Source organism: Mirounga leonina, unplaced genomic scaffold, assembly GCF_011800145.1.
Source record: "Mirounga leonina isolate KUSES-001 unplaced genomic scaffold, KU_Mleo_1.0 Mir_108, whole genome shotgun sequence".
Classification (NCBI taxonomy): domain Eukaryota; kingdom Metazoa; phylum Chordata; class Mammalia; order Carnivora; family Phocidae; genus Mirounga; species Mirounga leonina.
The window spans coordinates 2,129,536-2,149,132 of NW_023270237.1; the positions used below are offsets into that span (position 1 = coordinate 2,129,536).

The window sequence follows — 19,597 nt, forward strand, 5'->3', positions numbered from 1 at the left end:
TTTGTTGAAGAGACTGTATTTTTCACATTGCATATTCTTGCCTCCTTTGTCGAAGATGAATTGACCATATAATTGTGGATTTATTTCTGGGATCTCTGTTCTGTTCCATTGATATATGTGTCTAGTTTGGTGCCAGTACCATACTGTTTTGATTACTACAGCTTTGTAGGATATCTGGAAATCTGGGATTGTGATACCTTCAGTTTTTTTGTTTGTTTTTTTCTTTTTTTCTTTTTCAAGATTACTTTGGCTATTTGGGGTCTTTTGTGGTTCCAGACAAATGTTAGGATTGTTTGCTCTAGTTCTGTGAAAGATGCTATTGGTATTTTGATAGGGACTGCATTAAATCCGTAGATTGCTTTGGGTAATATGGACATTTTAACAATATTTATTCTTCCAATCCATGAGCATGGAATATCTTTCCATTTGTTTGTGTTGTCTTCAATTTATTTCCTCAATGTTTTATAGTTTTCAGAGTATAGCTCTTTCACCTTCTTAGTTAAATTTATCCCTAGGAATTTTATTATTTTTGGTGCAAACACTATCCCAATGTTTGTTTTTATAAATGTTAGTGCTGAGACATCTTGTCTGCATAAATAAGTAAATGGACTTTTGTTAAAGCAGATACACTAATTCTTTGAACTCCTGAATTACATGCCAAAATAGCCTAATGTTTCACCAAAGATTTTTTTCAGTGATGCATCATAAGACAACTCTATTAGGTCCTTCATTTTTTTGGCAGCAGGATTTCTACCCATCCAATGAGCAGAAGAATTTGTTATTCGATCATTAGAGTCACATAGTTGTTAACATGACACCGATACCCTGAACTCGTCCCCTTGCTCCACTCTGTCCCCCTTTATCCCCAGGTTTTGCACCCTGGGGCCAGGTATCTGAGAGTTGGTTAGGTCTTTCTTTGGTGCTAGGGTAGAAGGACTTTCTAGATTGTATGAGCAGATCTTGAAAATAACCCTAAATATCCTAATGTATAATAGGTGAGGTACAATCCTATTTCTAACCTACCAGCCACAACCCAGAATTAAAATTCCTTAAAAAATGAAATTTGAATCACAAGCATTACATGACCTCATTTGATCATGCTGTCAGCATGTTCAAATATTCTGCCTTTTATGCTGATTTAAAACATTTGCTCTTATAAACTAAAGCAAGGTACAGATTTTTAAGTTGGAAATAGCATTTTGCTAATAAAATAGGATAAAATCAAATCTGAGAACAGATTAAAAAAAAAAACACCATGATGTCCAAGGATCTTCCTAATAATGTAAAACCTGAACATATCTGAAGGAGAAATAATAATTACATCTACCTTCCACCACACACAAAAAAACATTCCACACAGACCCTGTCATATAGTGATTGTCTTCCATGAACTGAAAGGTCAAAACTGTTCCTTTCATTTTCTCATAAGTAGACTCTAAGACACAAGAGGTGACAGAATATGTGCAGACATGTTCAAACTATGGACGCACAGAAAAAATAATTATTTTAGCCCAACTCATTTATCCTTAAAAATTATCTTCCCCAAAGCAAACTGCTATATACTGGATGCAAAGTATTTGGCTAGCTGAGAGCAAAATCGTGACCCCTTTAATCCTTTGAGACATACTGTTCCTTATAGACGTACATTTTTACCCATTTCATTTTTTTTTTTAAGTTTTAATTATGGAAAATTTCAAACCTATTTCAGACTAAAGCAGCCTGAATAGAGTAATGAGTCTCCTGGTGTCTGGTGCTCAGCATCAACTCTCACCTCCTGATCAAGCTTGATTCATCCACACCCCTGACCTTTTCTCCTCTCTTAGATTATTGTGAAGCCAATCCAAGCTATGATATCATTTGATCCTCACAACTACCCCTATACAAAATGTATAATCTTCATGTGATAAATGAAGACTCTAAAGCTTCCAGCAGGTTCAATGACTCACCCAAGGTGGCACAAGCTGACTGCAGAACTCGACTAGACGGTGCGGGGCAGACGAGGCGTGCCTTGGGAGGAGTTATTACAACAAAGCCCCTCTGTTCAAACTTTCAGCCACCCTGAGCCTTCCTTTATCTACATTCTGCAGCTGCTGCCTCTGATCTCTGGTGTTTATTTATTAAAAACTCATTGACTCTAGAGACTCAGCTGGGGAAGGTAATTTTTTTCATCAGTATAAGCGCTGTGAAGTGCCATTGTTCCTATTATCACCTGGTTTCAGTAATCAAGTCAGCTGCTTCCCCAGGGTAAGATCTTCAGTTCCCAGCTAATTGCAAAGAGCTACCTGAAGCATGGCTCTTTCAACTGGACTTTTACTTGCAGTATTTTTAACATTGATCGTGAGTGGCTGACTCCTTTGGATCTTCCGCATATTTGCTCTGCAACTTTTCAAAGTGCATGACTTCAAATAGCCCGGATCCCAGCAGGAGAGCTGCCTCATCTGGAAGCTGTACAAGATGTCACGACGGCCTGACCTGGCTATGGGGACATTCACAGGTCAGTGGAGAACTGGTGCCCAGAGTTAATGCAAGGTCTTTAGCGTCACGGCTTTTAAGGTGACAAAGAAGACAGCTCAGAGGCGCCTGGGTGGCTCAGTTGGTTAAGCGACTGCCTTCGGCTCAGGTCATGATCCTGGAGTCCCGGGATCGAGTCCGACTTCCTGCTCAGTGGGGGGTCTGCTTCTCCCTCTGACCCTCTTCCCTCTCGTGCTCTCTGTCTCTCAAATAAATAAATAAAATCTTTAAAAAAAAAAAAAAAAAAAAGAAGACAGCTCACCAGCCGACCTGCAGTGAGACTGAAAGGTATCTGCCATGTACTGCTTCACACTTAGCTCAGTTGTTTTTGTTTTTGTTTTTTTTAAAGGGGGGGAATTAGCCGGCACTGACTTAATACCTATATTTTGGACAAAAAATTAAGTATTTAAATTTCCAGGGCACCTGGGTGGCTCAGTCGGTTTAGCGTCTGCCTTTGGCTCAGGTCATGATCCCAGGGTCCTGGGATCGAGCCCCGCATCAGGCTCCCTGCTCAGCTGAGAGCCTGCTTCTCCCTCTCCCTCTGTCCTTCTTGTGTTCTCTCTCTCAAATAAATAAATAAATAAAAATAATAAAAATAAAATAAATAAAAAATCTTTTAAAAAATTTGAATTTCAAACTAATTTCTTTTGCTTTGAAATGGGTGAGGCTTATCATTCACGCACCTGAAGCACCGTTCTGATTATGAAGCCCTGTGTTCGAGGACCTTCCATAACTGCCACTCGTTCTCTGGCCAAGCCTCAGTTCCCAGGGTTAGAGCGGGCAGCCTTCCCAAGTGCCCCTCCCTCCTATCCCCCTCCACAAACTCTCTGCAGCTCTTTGTCTTCTTGCTTCTCTGAATTGCCCACATGGGGTACCTGCATGGAGTCCCCTTTCCACTTTCTCCAAGATTCCAATGTGTACCGTTTCAAAGTCCTGTGTTCTTAGGAATCTTTTCCAAAATTGGACACAAGCATCCTATTTGCAGGGCGTCTGCCTTGTTTTATCTGTACTTCTTTTGGGGGACTCTAACTTTTTACTGAGTGTCTTAGTCCTTTGTGAACAGGTATTATCCTTTCAACGAGACTGCTTCTGAGCACAAGGCTACTAGTTGAAGGGATATTTGACACTCTCAGAGAAGGTAACTCAGTACTGTATCCGTGAAAGTTGCTTAATAAAAATGAGTAAATGAACGCATGGAGAGACCAAATGAATGGATTTTGGCACTAGTCTTTCAAAAAAGGTTTTCTAGTTAGTTGGTTAAAAATTCCTTTCCTTGTTACCTTTTTAAGACTAGACTCATTTTGTACTTCAGGAGTGTTAGATTTTGTCTTTCTTTCCAGAAAAATAAAATTCTCAATGAATAAATGATTTAAAAAATGTGACAAAACACTATGACGAGTCTTTTCAGCTCTCGGAGTAAGAAAAATACCAGAGGAGTTGTTCTAAGTAAGATATTTTCCTCTTACTTAGAATACTATAAGCTTAAAAGGCTAAAGGGAGCTCTTGTGGATCCCGTGCTTTGGAACACAGCGGTGATCAGGCGTACTCCTTTCCTTAAAACTAGAGCAGCGTTTTTTTCCAATATAAAATGAGGATTCTAACCTGCTCCCAGCCCCTAGAAATTTACAGTTAATATACAGGGTTACTTAGAATGGGTCTAGGACCAAACAGCAGTTCTTCAGCTGCATATGACAGTGTCGACCTCCGGTCGGCAAATACTTGACACAGGCAATTCCCAGGGCGCCAGGGAGGCTGTCTCATGAATGGTGGTGGCATGTGTGCTTGGACAGCAGAGCGGGAGAGAGGGATGCTGAGTTGCCATAGTAACATTACGGGAGAGAAGTGAAATTGCACAGGGTTCGTTTTTTTTCCAATTCCCCTGATTTTTAAAGCGCTAACATAATGAACAAGTAATTCCCTTGGAGAGAATTCTGAAACAAAGCCAACTGGCTCATCCAGATCTCATATTTCACCTCAGTGACAGTAATCTTATTACTGAGGTGGGAAACTGTACTTTACTGGCTGGACAAAATGCTCTCTTGTGTTAGCCTAAGAGCAAAACCTTGTACACTCGAAGGTCAAAAAGGCTTTCTTTCAGGTCCTGTTTTGCTGAAAAGCATGGAACAGGACACGAAGGCATCACACCTGAAAATATTGCACCCAGAATATGTTCTTAACAGACTGAATTTGCTCAAAGCCAATACTGAAATGATAAATCCATGACTTGGGAAATACTTTTAAAAATGGACATTTATTTTGACTTATATTCTGTAGGTTCCTTTCTTTCCTTCCCTGTAAGCAAAAAAAATAAAATAAAATAAAATAAAATAAAATAAATCTCACCCTAGAGAAGAAAAAGGAAATCAAGCAGAGAGAACTCTTTTCCTTTATCATGGATGTAAAACAGGATGTGATATTTAATTGAAAACTGAAAATAATGAAACAAAAAGCAGGTACTACTCAGGGAGGGGAGAGTTATCACACAGCTAGAGAGAAGTAAAAGGGCAGCAACTGCAGTCCAACAGTAATGCTATTCTCATATCTGTATACTTTTACCAAAAATTCTGACTGTATCCTCATTTTGTGTGTGTTCAGTGGTGGTAGATTTGGACTAGGAGGGAGTGTTATTACATTTTTTGAAACCCCCCTGTTGTTCCAGGCACATTGTATTTGTGATCTTCTTGAGTCTTTACAACTTACGAGGAAGGCATCAGAAGTTCCATTTTTAGATGGGAAAGCTGCTCCTGAGGATGGATGTACCTCTTCAAGGTCATGCGCAAGCAAATGGCTGGACTCAGAATTTATACTTCGTCTTGCCTACATCTGAGGCATCGGATTCCCTCTACTGTAAGACAATCTCCTTTTAAGATCTAGAATTCATTTCCAACATTTATGTATAGGAGAGAGAAGTATCTCTTTCTAATTCCCTTCCTTGCTGTCCCTGTCATACATTCTATATATTTAAATTAAACTAAAAAAGGCAAAGTCCTTCTGTTGTTCTCTCTGCTTAGACAACCATGTGTTTCTCTCTTGAGCCTAGATCACACACTCTTATGCTATTTGTTGTCTATTTCCCCACTCTGTTCTTTGTGGGTTTTTTTTTTTTTAAGATTTTATTTATTTATTTGACAGAGACATAGCAAAGAGGGAACACAAGCAGGGGGAGTGGGAGAGGGAGAAGCAGGCTTCCCGCTGAGCAGGGTGCCCGATGTGTGGTTCGATCCCACTGGGATCATGACCTGAGCCGAAGGCAGACATTTAACCGACTGAGCCACCCAGGTACCTCTGGCCTCCAGTGTTTCTGATAAGAAGTTAGATCACAGTCTCATCGTTGTTTTTCCATTTATAATGCGTCTTCTTCTCTGGCTGTCTACATTTTTTTCTCTATCTTTGACATTTAGCAGCTTCACTATGATGTGCCTCTGTGTGGCTTTCTTTGTATTTATCCTCCGTGGGGTGTGCTAAGTTTCCTGGGTCCAGGGATTGCAGTTTATGATTGAAGTGGAAATCTTTTCTACTCCATTCTCTTTCTCCTCAGCTTCTTGGGCTGCATCGTATGTATTTAGTCAGCTTGCTAGTATTCCATTGGTTGTTGATACGGTGTTAATTTGATTTTTAATCTTTTTCCTTTCTGTTCTACAGTTTGGATGATTTTTACAACTTGTCTTCAAGTTCACCAATTCTTTCTCCCTTTGTATTCAATCTGTTCTTTATCCCATCCAGTTAATTTTTTTTTAATTTTAGATATTGTTTAGTTCTACGATTTATTTTTTTATGATTTCCTTATTTCTCCTGAAAATGTTTTTTGCCTTACTCATTATATCTTTTCCTTCAGATCTTTAACATATTATCATAGTTATTTTAAAGTCTATTAATTCCAACATCTGAGTCATCTATGGTTCTGTTTTTATTACATAACTTTTCCTTTGGACTGCAAGTCAGAATTTTTTGCCTCTCATGTATACTACTAATTATATGTTAAATTTAATTTAAATACTGGATATTGTGAATAATATGTTATAAAAACTCTGATCTTTTAGGGACTTGGTTTTAGGTTTTCAATGGCAGGTCTGTTTCAGTTTTGTCCTTATTCCAAGAGTAAGTTTAGACTTGGGACACAGTCATAACTTCTAAGATGCAGTCCTTGTAGAGTTAATAAAAAACCAAAGATATTTACCAAGCCTCCCTGATATGGTGATTGTCTTCCTTGCAAAAGGCCCTGCTGAACTTTCTTCTCAGCTTTCCATTTTTTTTTTAACCTGTTATTTCCCTATGTCCTCCTTGGTGTTTCAACCCCCCCAACATACATACTTCAGGGCTAAGCCAAGGATTGTGGGGAGTTATTATATTGACTTCAGCTCTTTATTTGTGGTTCCCTCCTTTCAGTGATTCTTCCCTGAATATCCAGCCACTCTTACAGCCCCAAACTTGATCCTCTGACCTCAAGACAATAACACTGTGACTTTCTCCATGAATTGTATCACAGTACCTGCCATATAAATATAGATCTCATCTTATGTTATTTAGTTATTTCAAAAGTTGAATTCACTCCAGTTTATGCCAAGTTTTGATTACTTTTCAGTGCCTCCAAAGAAGTTTTTTAAAAACTATATTTCCAGAGATTATGATTTTTATCAGCAGGAGGTTTAGTTCAATATAAAATACTCCATCATTACTTGAAGTCAAAACTCTAATACAGTTGAGTAAAAACATGAATATGTGACTTCTACACACTATACCATCATAGTTTATATTTGTTTCTATCACACACTACTTTGGGAATATTCCTTCTATAAATAGGTAAGAGACTTCTTGAATTTTCAGTAGGTAGAAACTGAATACCTTATTATAAAATATGATTTTAAATACATAAAGTTGCTTTTTATATAGTTCTTAGAAGATGTCACATGGAAAAACTTCAAATTAAAGTTGACACTTTAAAAAAGCAATAATGACTTATTTATTTACCGTATCTTTCCTTTGGGAAGGAGGATAATTAAAGATGCTTACCATTGATAACTAGAGAATACTTGTGTGCCTAATGGATGTCAAGTTATTTAAAAGAAATAGGATGTGAGCATTACTGACATACATCACAAGAAAATAGGAGAAAGAGTAGAGTACCCTCTGGGCACCAGCACTTAGAACCACACAGGAATTAATGTAAATAATACCTGTCCTGAGCCTGCTTTGTAGATTCTTCACGAGAGTCTGGCTTCAGTGGCACACAAAATTTACCCAATAGTTTTATATCTCTAATTTGGTAAGGGAAATGGGGTTTCCAATATGCTGTAAAATCATTAGGAGAGAGAGAAATAGAGAGAGAGAGACAGAGGGGGAGAACATGCTCCTGTCATGTTCTCAGAACTCTTTGCAACTCTCAAAAGCATTCTTTCCTTTAAAGAGATTTTCATGTTTTGAAAGCTAAGGGCATTTCATGATTAATTGTACTTTCCTTTTTTTTAATATTAAGACTTGGGCGCCTGGGTGGCTCAGTTGGTTAAGCGACTGCCTTCGGCTCAGGTCATGATCCTGGAGTCCGCGGATCGAGTCCTGCATCGGGCTCCCTGCTCGGCAGGGAGTCTGCTTCTCCCTCTGACCCTCTCCCCTCTCATGTGCTCTCTCTCATTCTCTCTCTCTCAAATAAATAAAATCTTTAAAAAAAAAAAAAAAGACTTAATTTTTTTAGAGCAGTTTAAGGTTCACAGTAACATTTAGGGGGAAGGTGACATTGCCCTTCTTTGAATCCAAATAAATTTCAATTAACTTTTAATATTTGTGATGTAAAAATTAAAAATTAATTTGTTTTTGAATGAAATAAATAGTATCAAATTCATCTTGATTAATGTAGAAACCCAGAGTATTTTGCATTATTTCACATGCTCTAGTCAACATGTCTATGTTGGAACTCTAAGGAGAATGTATTGTATTAGAATTTTCTCTTTGATGGAGACTATTTTATGACCATAAAATATTTAAATTTTCTTTAAGGATTTATTTTTAGGTAGGGCAATACACCTCTGGAAATAAAATAGAAAGTAAAAGTCAATACCCATATTACTCTTCTCTTTGTATTTAACCTGTAAAATAGAACCAGTTGCATTTCTGGGAAAGGACAAGCTAAAATTACAGGGCACCCAAGTGTCCCCTGACACCTTCCCAGAATAGTAAGAATTTAACAACCAACAGATTCGAGGTATTCTGAAAACCCTTTATGTACTTGCACACAAATATCTCTTCATTCTTATAAATCAATTGGAAGCCATTAACTTCAGGGAGCAAAATTACATTACCAAAGGATCAGTATAAAGTGAAGAAAATTAAGACCTTTGGCAAATTAACACTAAGGAGAGTATCTTTTATTTTTATATATTCAGCAAATACTAAACACCTGGTATATGCCAGGAAGTATGCTAAGTGGTAAGATACTGAGATGAATGTGTACATCTGAGTGCCAAGAATGTGATGTGGTGGTAACGGGATTGTATGAGGATGCAGGCAGTGGCACCTGCTAGGACAACTGGAAGCTGGGAGAGGCGTGATTAGAGCGGCATTCTGGGAATCAGAGCACTGGTATTACTGACTCTACCTGGAAGTCGGTCATCTTTTCTGAAGCACTAAATACAAGCACAGCTGTCTTTACTATTGGGTAGAGAAGAGACAGTGAAAAGAGAGAACTCGGAAGATGATACGAAGCCTTAAAATGGTTCTGATTCGGGTCCACATTGCGCCTTTGATTTGGCTGGGAATTGATGCAAAGGAGAAGGAAAATGACAAGATACCACCCATTGCAAAGTATCTTCCTTCAAGAAGTATACATGCTAGCTTTACACAGAGCTAGAGTTAAAGGAAAAATAAAAAAACAAACCAGCAGGCTATCACAAGTAGCCATTCTTTGCAAAGCATTTGTCTATAAATAAAGCTATTAAAATCTTACTGAAAAAAATGAACAAATTTCAAAAATTATTTTAAAATTAGGATCTGCATATAGACCAGACTGGAAAAATCTGCCTTGATAAATGTTTATATCTCAGCACATTTGCCACCAGTATTACAGAGATACTCGAGGTACCTACTCCTGTCTATTCTACGGGAGAATAAGATAACAAGCCAGTTGACATCAGTCCATTAAGAGGCTGAGAAAATAGGAGAAGCTTTCTTGAAATGAACTAAATAGAAAAAGGACCACAGGCTTTGTGGTTCATCAGATCCTAGCTAAATGATTTAGGAACATTCATGTATAAGCCTCTTCCCCAGCGTCCCCCCAACTTTACCGAAATAAAATTGACCTGGAACATTGTGTAGGTTTAGGTTATACCATGTGATGATCTGGCACATACACAGTGAGATGCTTACCATGATAAGGTTACTTAACACATTCTTCACCTCACATAATTTTTGCTCTTGTTATGGTCAAAATACTAAAGGTCCACTTTCATAGCACCTTTTGCATATACAATACTGGATTGTTAGCTATAGTCACCAAGATAAACCTTAGATACCTGAATAGATACACCTTATAATTGGTACCCTCTGTACCCTCTGACCAACATCTCCCCATTTCCTCTACCTCTCAGCCTGTGGCAACCACCTTTCTACCATTTCTGTGGGTGTGATGTTTTTAGATTCCACATCTAAATGAAGACATGCAGTATTTGTCTTTCTCTGTCTGACTTATTTCACCTCCTATAATGCACTCAAGGTCCACTCATGTTGTTGCAAGTGGCAGGATTTCCCTTTATGTTTATGGCTGAATAATATTCCACAACTTGGAAATGCAGTATAATGCTGTATTAAAGCTTTATCAATTAATCAATAAAACTCTAGTGACTTCTTTTTTTGCATAAAACCACTGGGTGCTTTTTCTTTAATATTTTTTCTTAAAAAACTCCAATTTCTGTTCTCTAGGGGCACCCGCTTCTTTGTCTAGTTTCTTCCCCCTCCTGACCCTTACAACTCTCCGGATTTGGGGGGTAGTGTCAGGAAGTCAGTTTGTTAAGTCCTCGGGTAAATTTCTCTTCTCCTTCTGGGACTCAGTGATGGGTAGATTGTTTTCACATAGTGGTGCCTTTTTAGTCCTGCGGGTTTTCTTCATTCCTTTTCATTTTTTTCCCTTTTGCTCCTCTGACTGGATAATTTCAAAGGCCCTTGCTTCTGCTCGATCCGCTCTGCTGTTGGAGCGCTCTATTGTGGTCTTTGGCTCTGTCACTGTCTTCTTTAGCTCCAAATTTCTGCTTGGTTCTCTTTTTATATTTTCTATCTCTGTTGAACTTTTCATTTCGTTCTTGTATTTTTCCCCTAATTTCATTAAATTGTTTTACTATGTTTTCTTATAGCTCTCTGAGCATCTTTAGAACAATTATTTTGACTCCTTTGTCAGGCAATTCTGACATCGCCATTTCTTTAGGATCACTTACTGGAAGTTTCCTGTGTTCCTTTGGTGGTATTGGGTTGCCCTGATTCTTCAAGATCCCTGTAGTCTTGCATATAGATGTCTGCACATTTAAAGAAGCAGTCACCTCTAGCAGACTTGATGAGTTGACCTAGCTATGGAAAGACCTTCACCCGTGGGTGGGGGCATGCTGGAGTGTACGGTAAGCCCCGGTACAAGGTGGCAGCCATTTATGTGTGTCCAAATGCGGGGGTGCGTCCCAGGGGTATATGATGTCTCATCCGCTCAGGCCACTCAGCTCCACAACATTGACAACTGCGTGGTTCTTGGTGAGCACTGTGGGGGGTCCGCCGTGGCTACAAGGGTTGTTGGAGTCGTCCGCGGCACCTCCAGGGCCAGTGGCTAGGGGCTGGGGCGCGCAGTAGCGGTGGCCGGAGCTGGTGGTGCGCACACAGCAGCAGGGCCCAGCTGCGGGTCTATGCAGTGGTGCGGGCTGGTTGCAAACATACACAGAGTGGCGGGGGCCAGGGCCAGCTGCAGGTGCACCAGCAGCTGTGGGGACCATGGCTGTCCGTGTGTCTTACTGAGGCTGCAGGGTCTCCCCAGGGGTGTGGGCCTAGCCTCGGAGGCCACTAATGAGGGTCTGGTTGGGGCATACAGGTGCACCACTAGACGGTTCCCTACACATGTGCCAAGGGGTGAAGGCCAGTGACTGGAGCAGAGCCAAATTCAGACCCACAAACCGCTGTGAGGGCCTGGCTTGTTGCGATGTGCCACAGGTACGTGGACAGCAGTGAAGGTGATGAGGATCAGGCCAGTGTGCGCAGGCGTTAGGCCCAAGTGTGCACATGGAGGTGGGGGTCCGCACGGGGTTCGTGGCTGCCATCTTGTACTGGCTGGCTGCTGGTGTGGACCCTTGGCTCTAGCAGCAGGGGGTGGAGGTAGGTGGGGGTGGGGTGTGGGCAGGAAGCAGGGAGCAGGGAAGGGAGGACTCAGGAGTCTGGGGTCTGTGAATGTGAATAGCCGCGGGGCAGAACCCAGTGAAATCTGCAGGCGGCCCGCCGCGGCCTGATACGGGTAGCACCTACGTTTCTTTGCTCCTTCCTCTCTCTAGTCATCGCAGCTCTGCCAGTCTCTGGGTGGGCTCCCTCCCGCGGTGTCCTGCAGGCTAGGGAAGCCGGCCACTCACCCTACTCTCCCTCTCCTGGTGAGGGAAATTCTTTCAGGCTGAGGCATTCCCAGGCCGGCATCGGATGATGCAGGCAAAATGAAGCTCGTCTTCCTTCCCTTCTTCCGCAATTATTCTCAGGGTTCTGCCCTACCCCCGCCCCCACCCCCAGTCACTGAAGATTCTTAAGTAGACTCCTAAGCTCTCTGCTTTTCTTTGTGGATAGCTGCCTAACAATCTTCGTTGGGGGGATGGAAGCTGAGGTCTCTTACTTTATATCTTGGTAACATCAACCTAACTTATATAACCATCTTGAATTTTACAGTAACTAATTATTCTTAGTTAACAATATCCAGTGCCCCTCCAAATGGGAGAGCTTGTAAAACCATCTGGAACAACTCCCCATCTGTGCTGGGACAGAAACTAAGACTCAGGAGGGTGAACTTGCCCAAGATCACAATTTTACTTGCAAGTCACACTTAAGACTCGAGATCAGGTCACTGAGGTAAAATAAAATGCACTCTCATTTGCTTTTCCAGCTGGTAAGATCTTGCTCAGGTCCTAGCTAAACTACTCTAGCATAATTCAGGTTTTCTTGCTTGAATTAAAGGGCTCTAAGAGTCTGCTTTGAACCTGAGTCCTGTACTAGGTCAGCAGCCCATGCAAGGGAACAGAGGGAGCTGACCAGGTCCCACGGAGTGCTGGCCCCTGAAGTGAAATCCAGGGATGTTTTCCTGTCTCTAAACATGGGGGACTGCATGTAACAGGGAAGACTATTGATGCAACAAGGTAGCCATAACAGTAATGAGTACCTGGTAGGAGGTGGATCAGTAGATAACAACATTTATTTTCCCAAGAGCTACTGGATTGAGTAGTTAAAACTTGTATTCATGAACAATTTTGTGTTTTTAGGCTTGTCCCCAGGGCTTTCTGACATTTCAGCTGCCTCCTTCCCTTTCACCCACACACCCGACCACTACTCAGTCATTTCAGCCAGACAGAAGGGAAGCTTTGATGAGAAGAACACAGCATAGTTTACATATCTGGGGTATGTACTACACTTTCTTCAATACGGCCTGCCAGGAATTCAGCCTGTGCCTGACTCACATCCCACCCTCCCCCCACTCCCTACGGGACAACAACAGAAGCAGGACAGGCTTCTCTGGTCTCTGTTTCTGTCTCCTTCACGTTCACACGCCAGTCACATAGCACAGGAGAGAAGAAAATCCCAGCTACAACTGAATGGATGGGAAAAAGGAGTCCGCATCTTATTCCAAACCAGAGAGCCTGTCAGAACAGGGAGGCAAAATGGCAGAGAAACCAAGTTGCATCCTGAATTTGCACAGTGTGCCAAGTTGCCTACTACATTATTCCCTATCTCGGATACTTTTATCCAGAAGATTTTTATGTTTTAACCCTGGTGTCGCTATATGCCCCATAAACCTGGGGCCTGAGTCCCCCAGATACTCTTTTCATCCAGTCAGTGTATCAAATACAGCAAGTAAGTGTTTGATAAATGATGCAAAATGATGAAAAAGGAATTTTGCCTGTGATTCATGATTTTATCAAGGGAGAAATAAGGTAATTTCTAATCCACTTAGCCACTGAAACCCTAGCCAGATATCCAGGTATATCCCTTCAATCTCCTCTTTCCTGCTTGGCTCCAGGATTCCTCATTCTTTTCATAAAAATTCTCCCTAGTCACAAATGATCCTTTAGCTCTACATGGTAATCAAGAGGCATAAGCACTGATTCTGTCTTATTCCTTACAACCTCTTTAAATAGCCTATATTAGCGGAAGACCTCTGCCATTTAAAGCAGCAGCTCTAGCATATGGTTATGGCTTCTTATTAAATAATGCAAAGCCAATTCAAAAAGAGCTCTGTTCAATTTACCTGCCCAGCCAGACAGTCCTCTAGGGGGTCAAACTTCATCATTCTTCACTCCTCCTCTCTAGAAAGCTTGTTTCTTTTAAGGTACAGACATAGCTTTCAGGAAAAAGCAGTGTGGATCTCCTGCTAAGTACCTATGGCGGGGCCGTCTTCCGGTCAGAGTACAGGGGACACACTGCCCATCGGCTTCACGAGGGGAGGGACAGTGTCTTGCAGTCTTGCTCTATCTCCTCGTCGTGTCTGCCCCACAACAGGCACCCTCAATATTGGTTGAGTGAATCAATGCAGTGAACAATAAATAAAGTAGTAAATCAAGGAGCTGCAGGAATCAAATTCAGGTTACCAGGCCAGTTATGGAAACACTAAGATCAGGATTCTTGCACGGAGGAAGCCCAGGATTGCGGGGGCTACAAACTATCCAAGACTCTTAGATAGAGGGCTATGTATAGTGAGATCACCTTGTTACTAGCCTTTGTTACCCACTCTCACTCACACCTTATAACAAATACATGAAATGTTGAAAACAATAATCCCTTGGTCAGAAGTTTAGTGCTAATTGGACCTCTGAAGTTATCAGCAATGACTGGGACTTATTTCTGGCCGACTTTATGCCAACACAGTTTACACACATTAACATGATCATGTTGTTGAGCAACAACCCTTCAAGGTGGCCATTAATTTTCTTTAATTTCAGATAGAGAAATTACATGCAGAAGATTAAACAGCTTACTGAAGTCAACTGGCTAAGGTTAGCATCTGGGATTCGAACTTGCTTCTGGGACTCAGTTCCTTCCCCTACCCACAGTGCATTTCACCAAATCAAGCAGCATGCCAAACACCTAGCCAAACAGAATTTGTAGTTGTTTTTTTTTTTTTAATTTCTAAATTGTGGGAAAAAACCATACAATATAAAATGTACCCCCTTAACCATTTTAAGTACACATTTCTGTAATGTTAACTGTATTCACATGTTATGTAACATCTCTAGAAATTTTTCATCTTGTAAAATTCAAACTCTATACCTATTAAGCAACACTCTTCATTTCTCTGTCCCCAAAGCCCCAGGCAAGCATCATTCTGCTTCCACTTCTATGATTTTGACCACTCTAGATACCCCATAGAATAGTGGGATCATATAGTATTATACTTTTGTGACTGGCCTCTTTCACTCAGGATGATGTCCTGAAGATTCATTCCTGTTGTAGGATAGGACAGCATTCCATCCTTTTTAAGGCTGAATAATACTCCCTCACATGTATACATAACATTTTCTTTATTCCTCTGTCGATGGACACTTGGCTGGCTTCCACCTCTTAGCTATTGCGAATAATGCTGCAATTGAACACGAGTGGGCAAATATTGCTTCACGATACTGCTTTCAATACTTTTGGGTAAATACCTGGTAGAGGAACTGCTGGATGGTAGGGTGGTTCTATTTGTCACTTTCTGAGGAACCTCCATACGTTCTTCCATAGTAGCTGCCCCATTTTCCATTTCCACCAGCAGTGTGCAAAAGTAGACAGATTTGTTTTTAAATAGAATAACTGTCGGTTTAATGTCAAACTGACCAAACAGCCCAGACTGCAGTGTCAAGCAGTGACTGAATTGCAGATTTATAAATTTGGATCAGCATCCCATTTTAGGACAAATAACTTTAGCAGTCATTTTCTCAGAGACTACAACAAATGAAGGAAAAGTAAAGCCAGCATTGAGCCCGTGTGAAGGTATCAGAAGAATTCTTACTTCCTGAGAAGTATAAGCATGTACACAAATTGCACTCTTACCCTCGTTTTGGCATCAATTTTAGCTCCTCGGTCAAGCAATAGTTTTACCATATTGGCATTTCCTCTTTTTGATGCAACGTGTAAAGGCGTGATGTCATTCTGTAGGAGAACAGAAAAGAAGTACAGTTTCGGTATCTTTAGTTCAACCAAAACAGCGCTTCCTCAACTTCCCCCAACATGTTCTCACTTTTTAATTTTCTTTTTAACAGCCGTTGTGAACAGAATACTTCCCAACATTTCTGAGTGTAATTTTACTCAGTAAATTTACATCCCAACATTTCTGACAGTAATTTTACTCATCCCTCCCAAAAAGGGATGAATTTTAAGGAACACAGTCTGTGGAGGTGGGTCCAACTTTATTTCATTTGACTGAAGTGACTGGTGATGAGACGGCTTTATTTTTATTTTTATTTTTTTTGCTCTAAAATCCTGCAGCGTTAAGTCAACGTGTTGTCTTACAAGCTTGCACGATACCTATTGGGTAATGAGTGGTTGACTAAGTGGCTGATTACATTGGCTGAGACTCAGTGAAAGGAGTATCATGTTACTCAGAGCCATCTTTGGGTTCATTTGAGCACAAGATATCAAGGAGAGACAACAGCAACTCCAAGTAGGAAACTGGTCAGTACCAAAGTCACAGGACTGCCCATGCACGTGGGGCTTTTAAAATATGTTCACAGGCATTTATTAGGAATGTCACAGAAAACTGTTTTTGAAATTCCCATTGAGGAATACACATCTTGTTAGGACAATCTGAAATTCCAGTCATGACCCCTCAATACTACAGGTCTTCCCTCCATGCATCTTACAGGCACTATGGCTGTTTCCAGACTGTCAGGGAAGTGTGTGTATACAGTGAAAACATTATCTATTTTGGCTCCTTACTCCTGTGTAGCAACAATATGGATTTAAGGTCCAGTGTTCACATAAGTCAATTATAGGATGCATAATCTCAGCTTGTGAGGGGTTATGTTCTTGTCATTTGATAGCAGATACAATGTCACAGCTCCCAGGTACTGATCATTCCCTTGTATTAGGCACTGTGCTTAACTCTTTACTGTCTCATTTAATTCTCATAATCCTCACAATGCCATAAACAATCTGACTTATAATGTCTATTTTACCAAAACACAAATAGCTGGCAAAACCAGGATTCAAATTAAAGTATGACTCAGCTTGGGTTTTTTAGAAAACAACTTATGATGAAAATTTTCAAACAGATACACAGTTTGAAAGAAAGGCATGAGCTTCATGTACTTATCACTATGGTTCAATACTTATCAACCTTTTGGTGATTTTATTTCTTCTATGCTCCCTGCTATTTTTTGTGTGTGTGTGTGTGTGTGTGCACGCAGAAATTTAAGAGAAGGAAGAGAAAAATCCTAGGCATATTATTTCACCCACAAATACTGCAATTTAACTCTAACAGATAAGGATTTTTTTAAACAAGTCATCACAACACCATTATATTTAACAAACTAAAAATAATTCCTTCATAACACCAAGACCCTGTCAGTGTTCAAATTCTCCCATTATGTCCAGTTAGCTCAGCAGAGTTGTTCAAATTAGAAGAGCCACACCTGCATTAGTTTGAAATGTCCCTTACGTCTCTTAATCTCTGTAGGTGCTCAACTCCGCGTTCTTTTTTCCATGACTATTTATTTATTGAAAAAACTGAGTAATTCATTGTGTAGACTTTTCTAACCTCTAGATTTAGCTGCTTTCATCCTCATGGAGTGTTATTGGATATGTTCTTTTGCCCTGTATTTTCTATAAACTTTTCTAAATATTATAAACTATAATGCTCCTAGCATTACATTCTCCTATCTGAACAGCTCTTGCCCTCATCATTCTTAGGTGCCAAAGTATCAATTGATTCATTACATGAAAGCAGAAGAAAGACCTCAGGAAACCAAATCTGCTTCAGTAATGCTGGTGGGGAGTACACAGGATGAGTATCATGGCTCTAGACCAGGGTAGACAAACTTTTTCTGCATAGGGCCAGATAGCAAATATTTTCAGCTTTGCAAGACATACAAGTTCTATTGCAACTATTCAGTTCTGCCATTGTAGGGCTAAAGCAGCCATATGAAATATGTAAAGAAATGGGAATGGTTGTGTTTCAATAAAACTTTATTTACAAAAACAGGCGGTGGGCCGGATTTGGCCTGGGGATGGTAGTTTGCTGACCCTGCTCTAGATCTACCAGGCTACAGCTGAAGGTTTCAACTATGTGTAACAGTTTACAAAAGAGGAAGTAGAACTCTATGCTGTGCATTGTGTATGCTTTGGTCCCCTTTGGTGTGGACTATTTTTGGTGTGAATGAAAGCTGGCAGAAGGAAACAAAATTCCTGATGACTTTTTAACTGTCTTGCTTGTCTCCATTGTCCGAGTGCAGACCCAAGCAGCACAGTGGGTGCATTCTAGACCTGAGACAGCAGGTGGAAAGGCAGGTTAGGTCTGTAGGAAACATGGTCTAAAGGAAGCTTACTGAGCCCAGAATGGGAGATGGTGCAAAGATCTCATCCCTCCCCGGCGGGAGTCAGGGCTTACATGTGATTTCCCTTTAAAACTGTGCCCTTGCCTGGTTGAGAAGGACTTAATTAACCTCCATTACAAGTAGGCTAATTTTAGTGAGAGAAAGACTCCACTTCTAATTTTGCTCTCTTCCATATTCATGTATTCTCTCATACAGTGATACATAGATGTCAAAAGTTGCCTTGAAATTCTAACTCCCACGTTTTTCTACACCTCTCTGACCCTAGAGGAATACTTTATATTTCTGTAGCACTTAAAAAGTGTTGTAAAGGGCTCACACTTACATAATTTCATTTTATCTTCACCACCCTCTATTGAACTAAATCACTAATCCTATTTGACAGATAAACGGGGGAACAGAACTGGTCAGTAATTTGTATATTAAAAGACAGTGAATTAGAGGCAGAATCGGGATGAGAATTCAGTTTCCTAGACTCTTGGGCAGTGGTCTAGAAACAACTATTGCTTCTCCTCTCTGTCAAATGGAGCTTCTGAATGAAATACATACTTCTGTGTTCCTGAATCTGGTAGTGACTGCTTCTGTCAATTAGGAACAAATCAAAATGAAAGTGGTACCCCTAGACCACTCAATGGCACATTTATATTCTGCTTCATTGGTTAACCAATAAAAATGTTTTATGTCCTACTATGCACATGACCCAGTGCTATACTTCCATTGTATAAGTCCACAACAAAAATATGGAATCCCAGCATATCAAAAGAGCCCAGTGATGTTAGAGATGAAAATGCATGCTTAAGAGAACCCTCATTTGCTGCTCGTGAAATGTAAACTTACACATGCTTTCTGGGATGCAATTTGGCAGTATATATGAAAAGCCTTCAACTCTAAAACCACAGATAAAATGCAGAGGTTGATTGCCATAGTCGAAAAGGTGGGAATGTTAAGAAAGACCCAACCCTGGGGCGCCTGGGTGGCTCAGTCGTTAAGCGCCTGCCTTCGGCTCAGGTCATGATCCGGGGGTCCTGGGATCAAGCCCTGCATTGGGCTCCCTGCTCCTCGGGAAGCCTGTTTCTCCCTCTCCCACTCCCCCTGCTTGTGTTCCTTCTCTCACTGTCTCTCTCTCTGTCAAATAAATAAATAAAAATCGTGAAAGAAAGAAAGAAAGAAAAAGAAAGAAAGAAAGAAAAGAAAGAAAAGAAAGGAAAGAAAGGAAAGGAAAGAAAGGAAAGAAAGGAAAGAAAGGAAAGAAAAGAAAGAAAAGAAAGAAAAGAAAGAAAAGAAAGAAAAGAAAGAAAAGAAAGAAAAGAAAGAAAGAAAGAAAGAAAGAAAGAAAGAAAGAAAGAAAGAAA

The 19,597-nt window shown here is 40.5% G+C and overlaps 1 protein-coding gene across 1 annotated transcript in view; it reads right to left on the reverse strand.

Annotated features, from left to right (window-relative positions):
- LOC118019506 (ankyrin-3-like) overlaps window positions 1-19,597 on the reverse strand; it is a 331,391-nt gene that overhangs the window by 166,345 nt on the left and 145,449 nt on the right. The window contains exon 8 of the mRNA XM_035018759.1: window positions 15,748-15,846. Within this exon, the coding sequence (XP_034874650.1) occupies window positions 15,748-15,846 (99 nt within the window). The remainder of the gene's footprint in view (window positions 1-15,747; window positions 15,847-19,597) is intronic.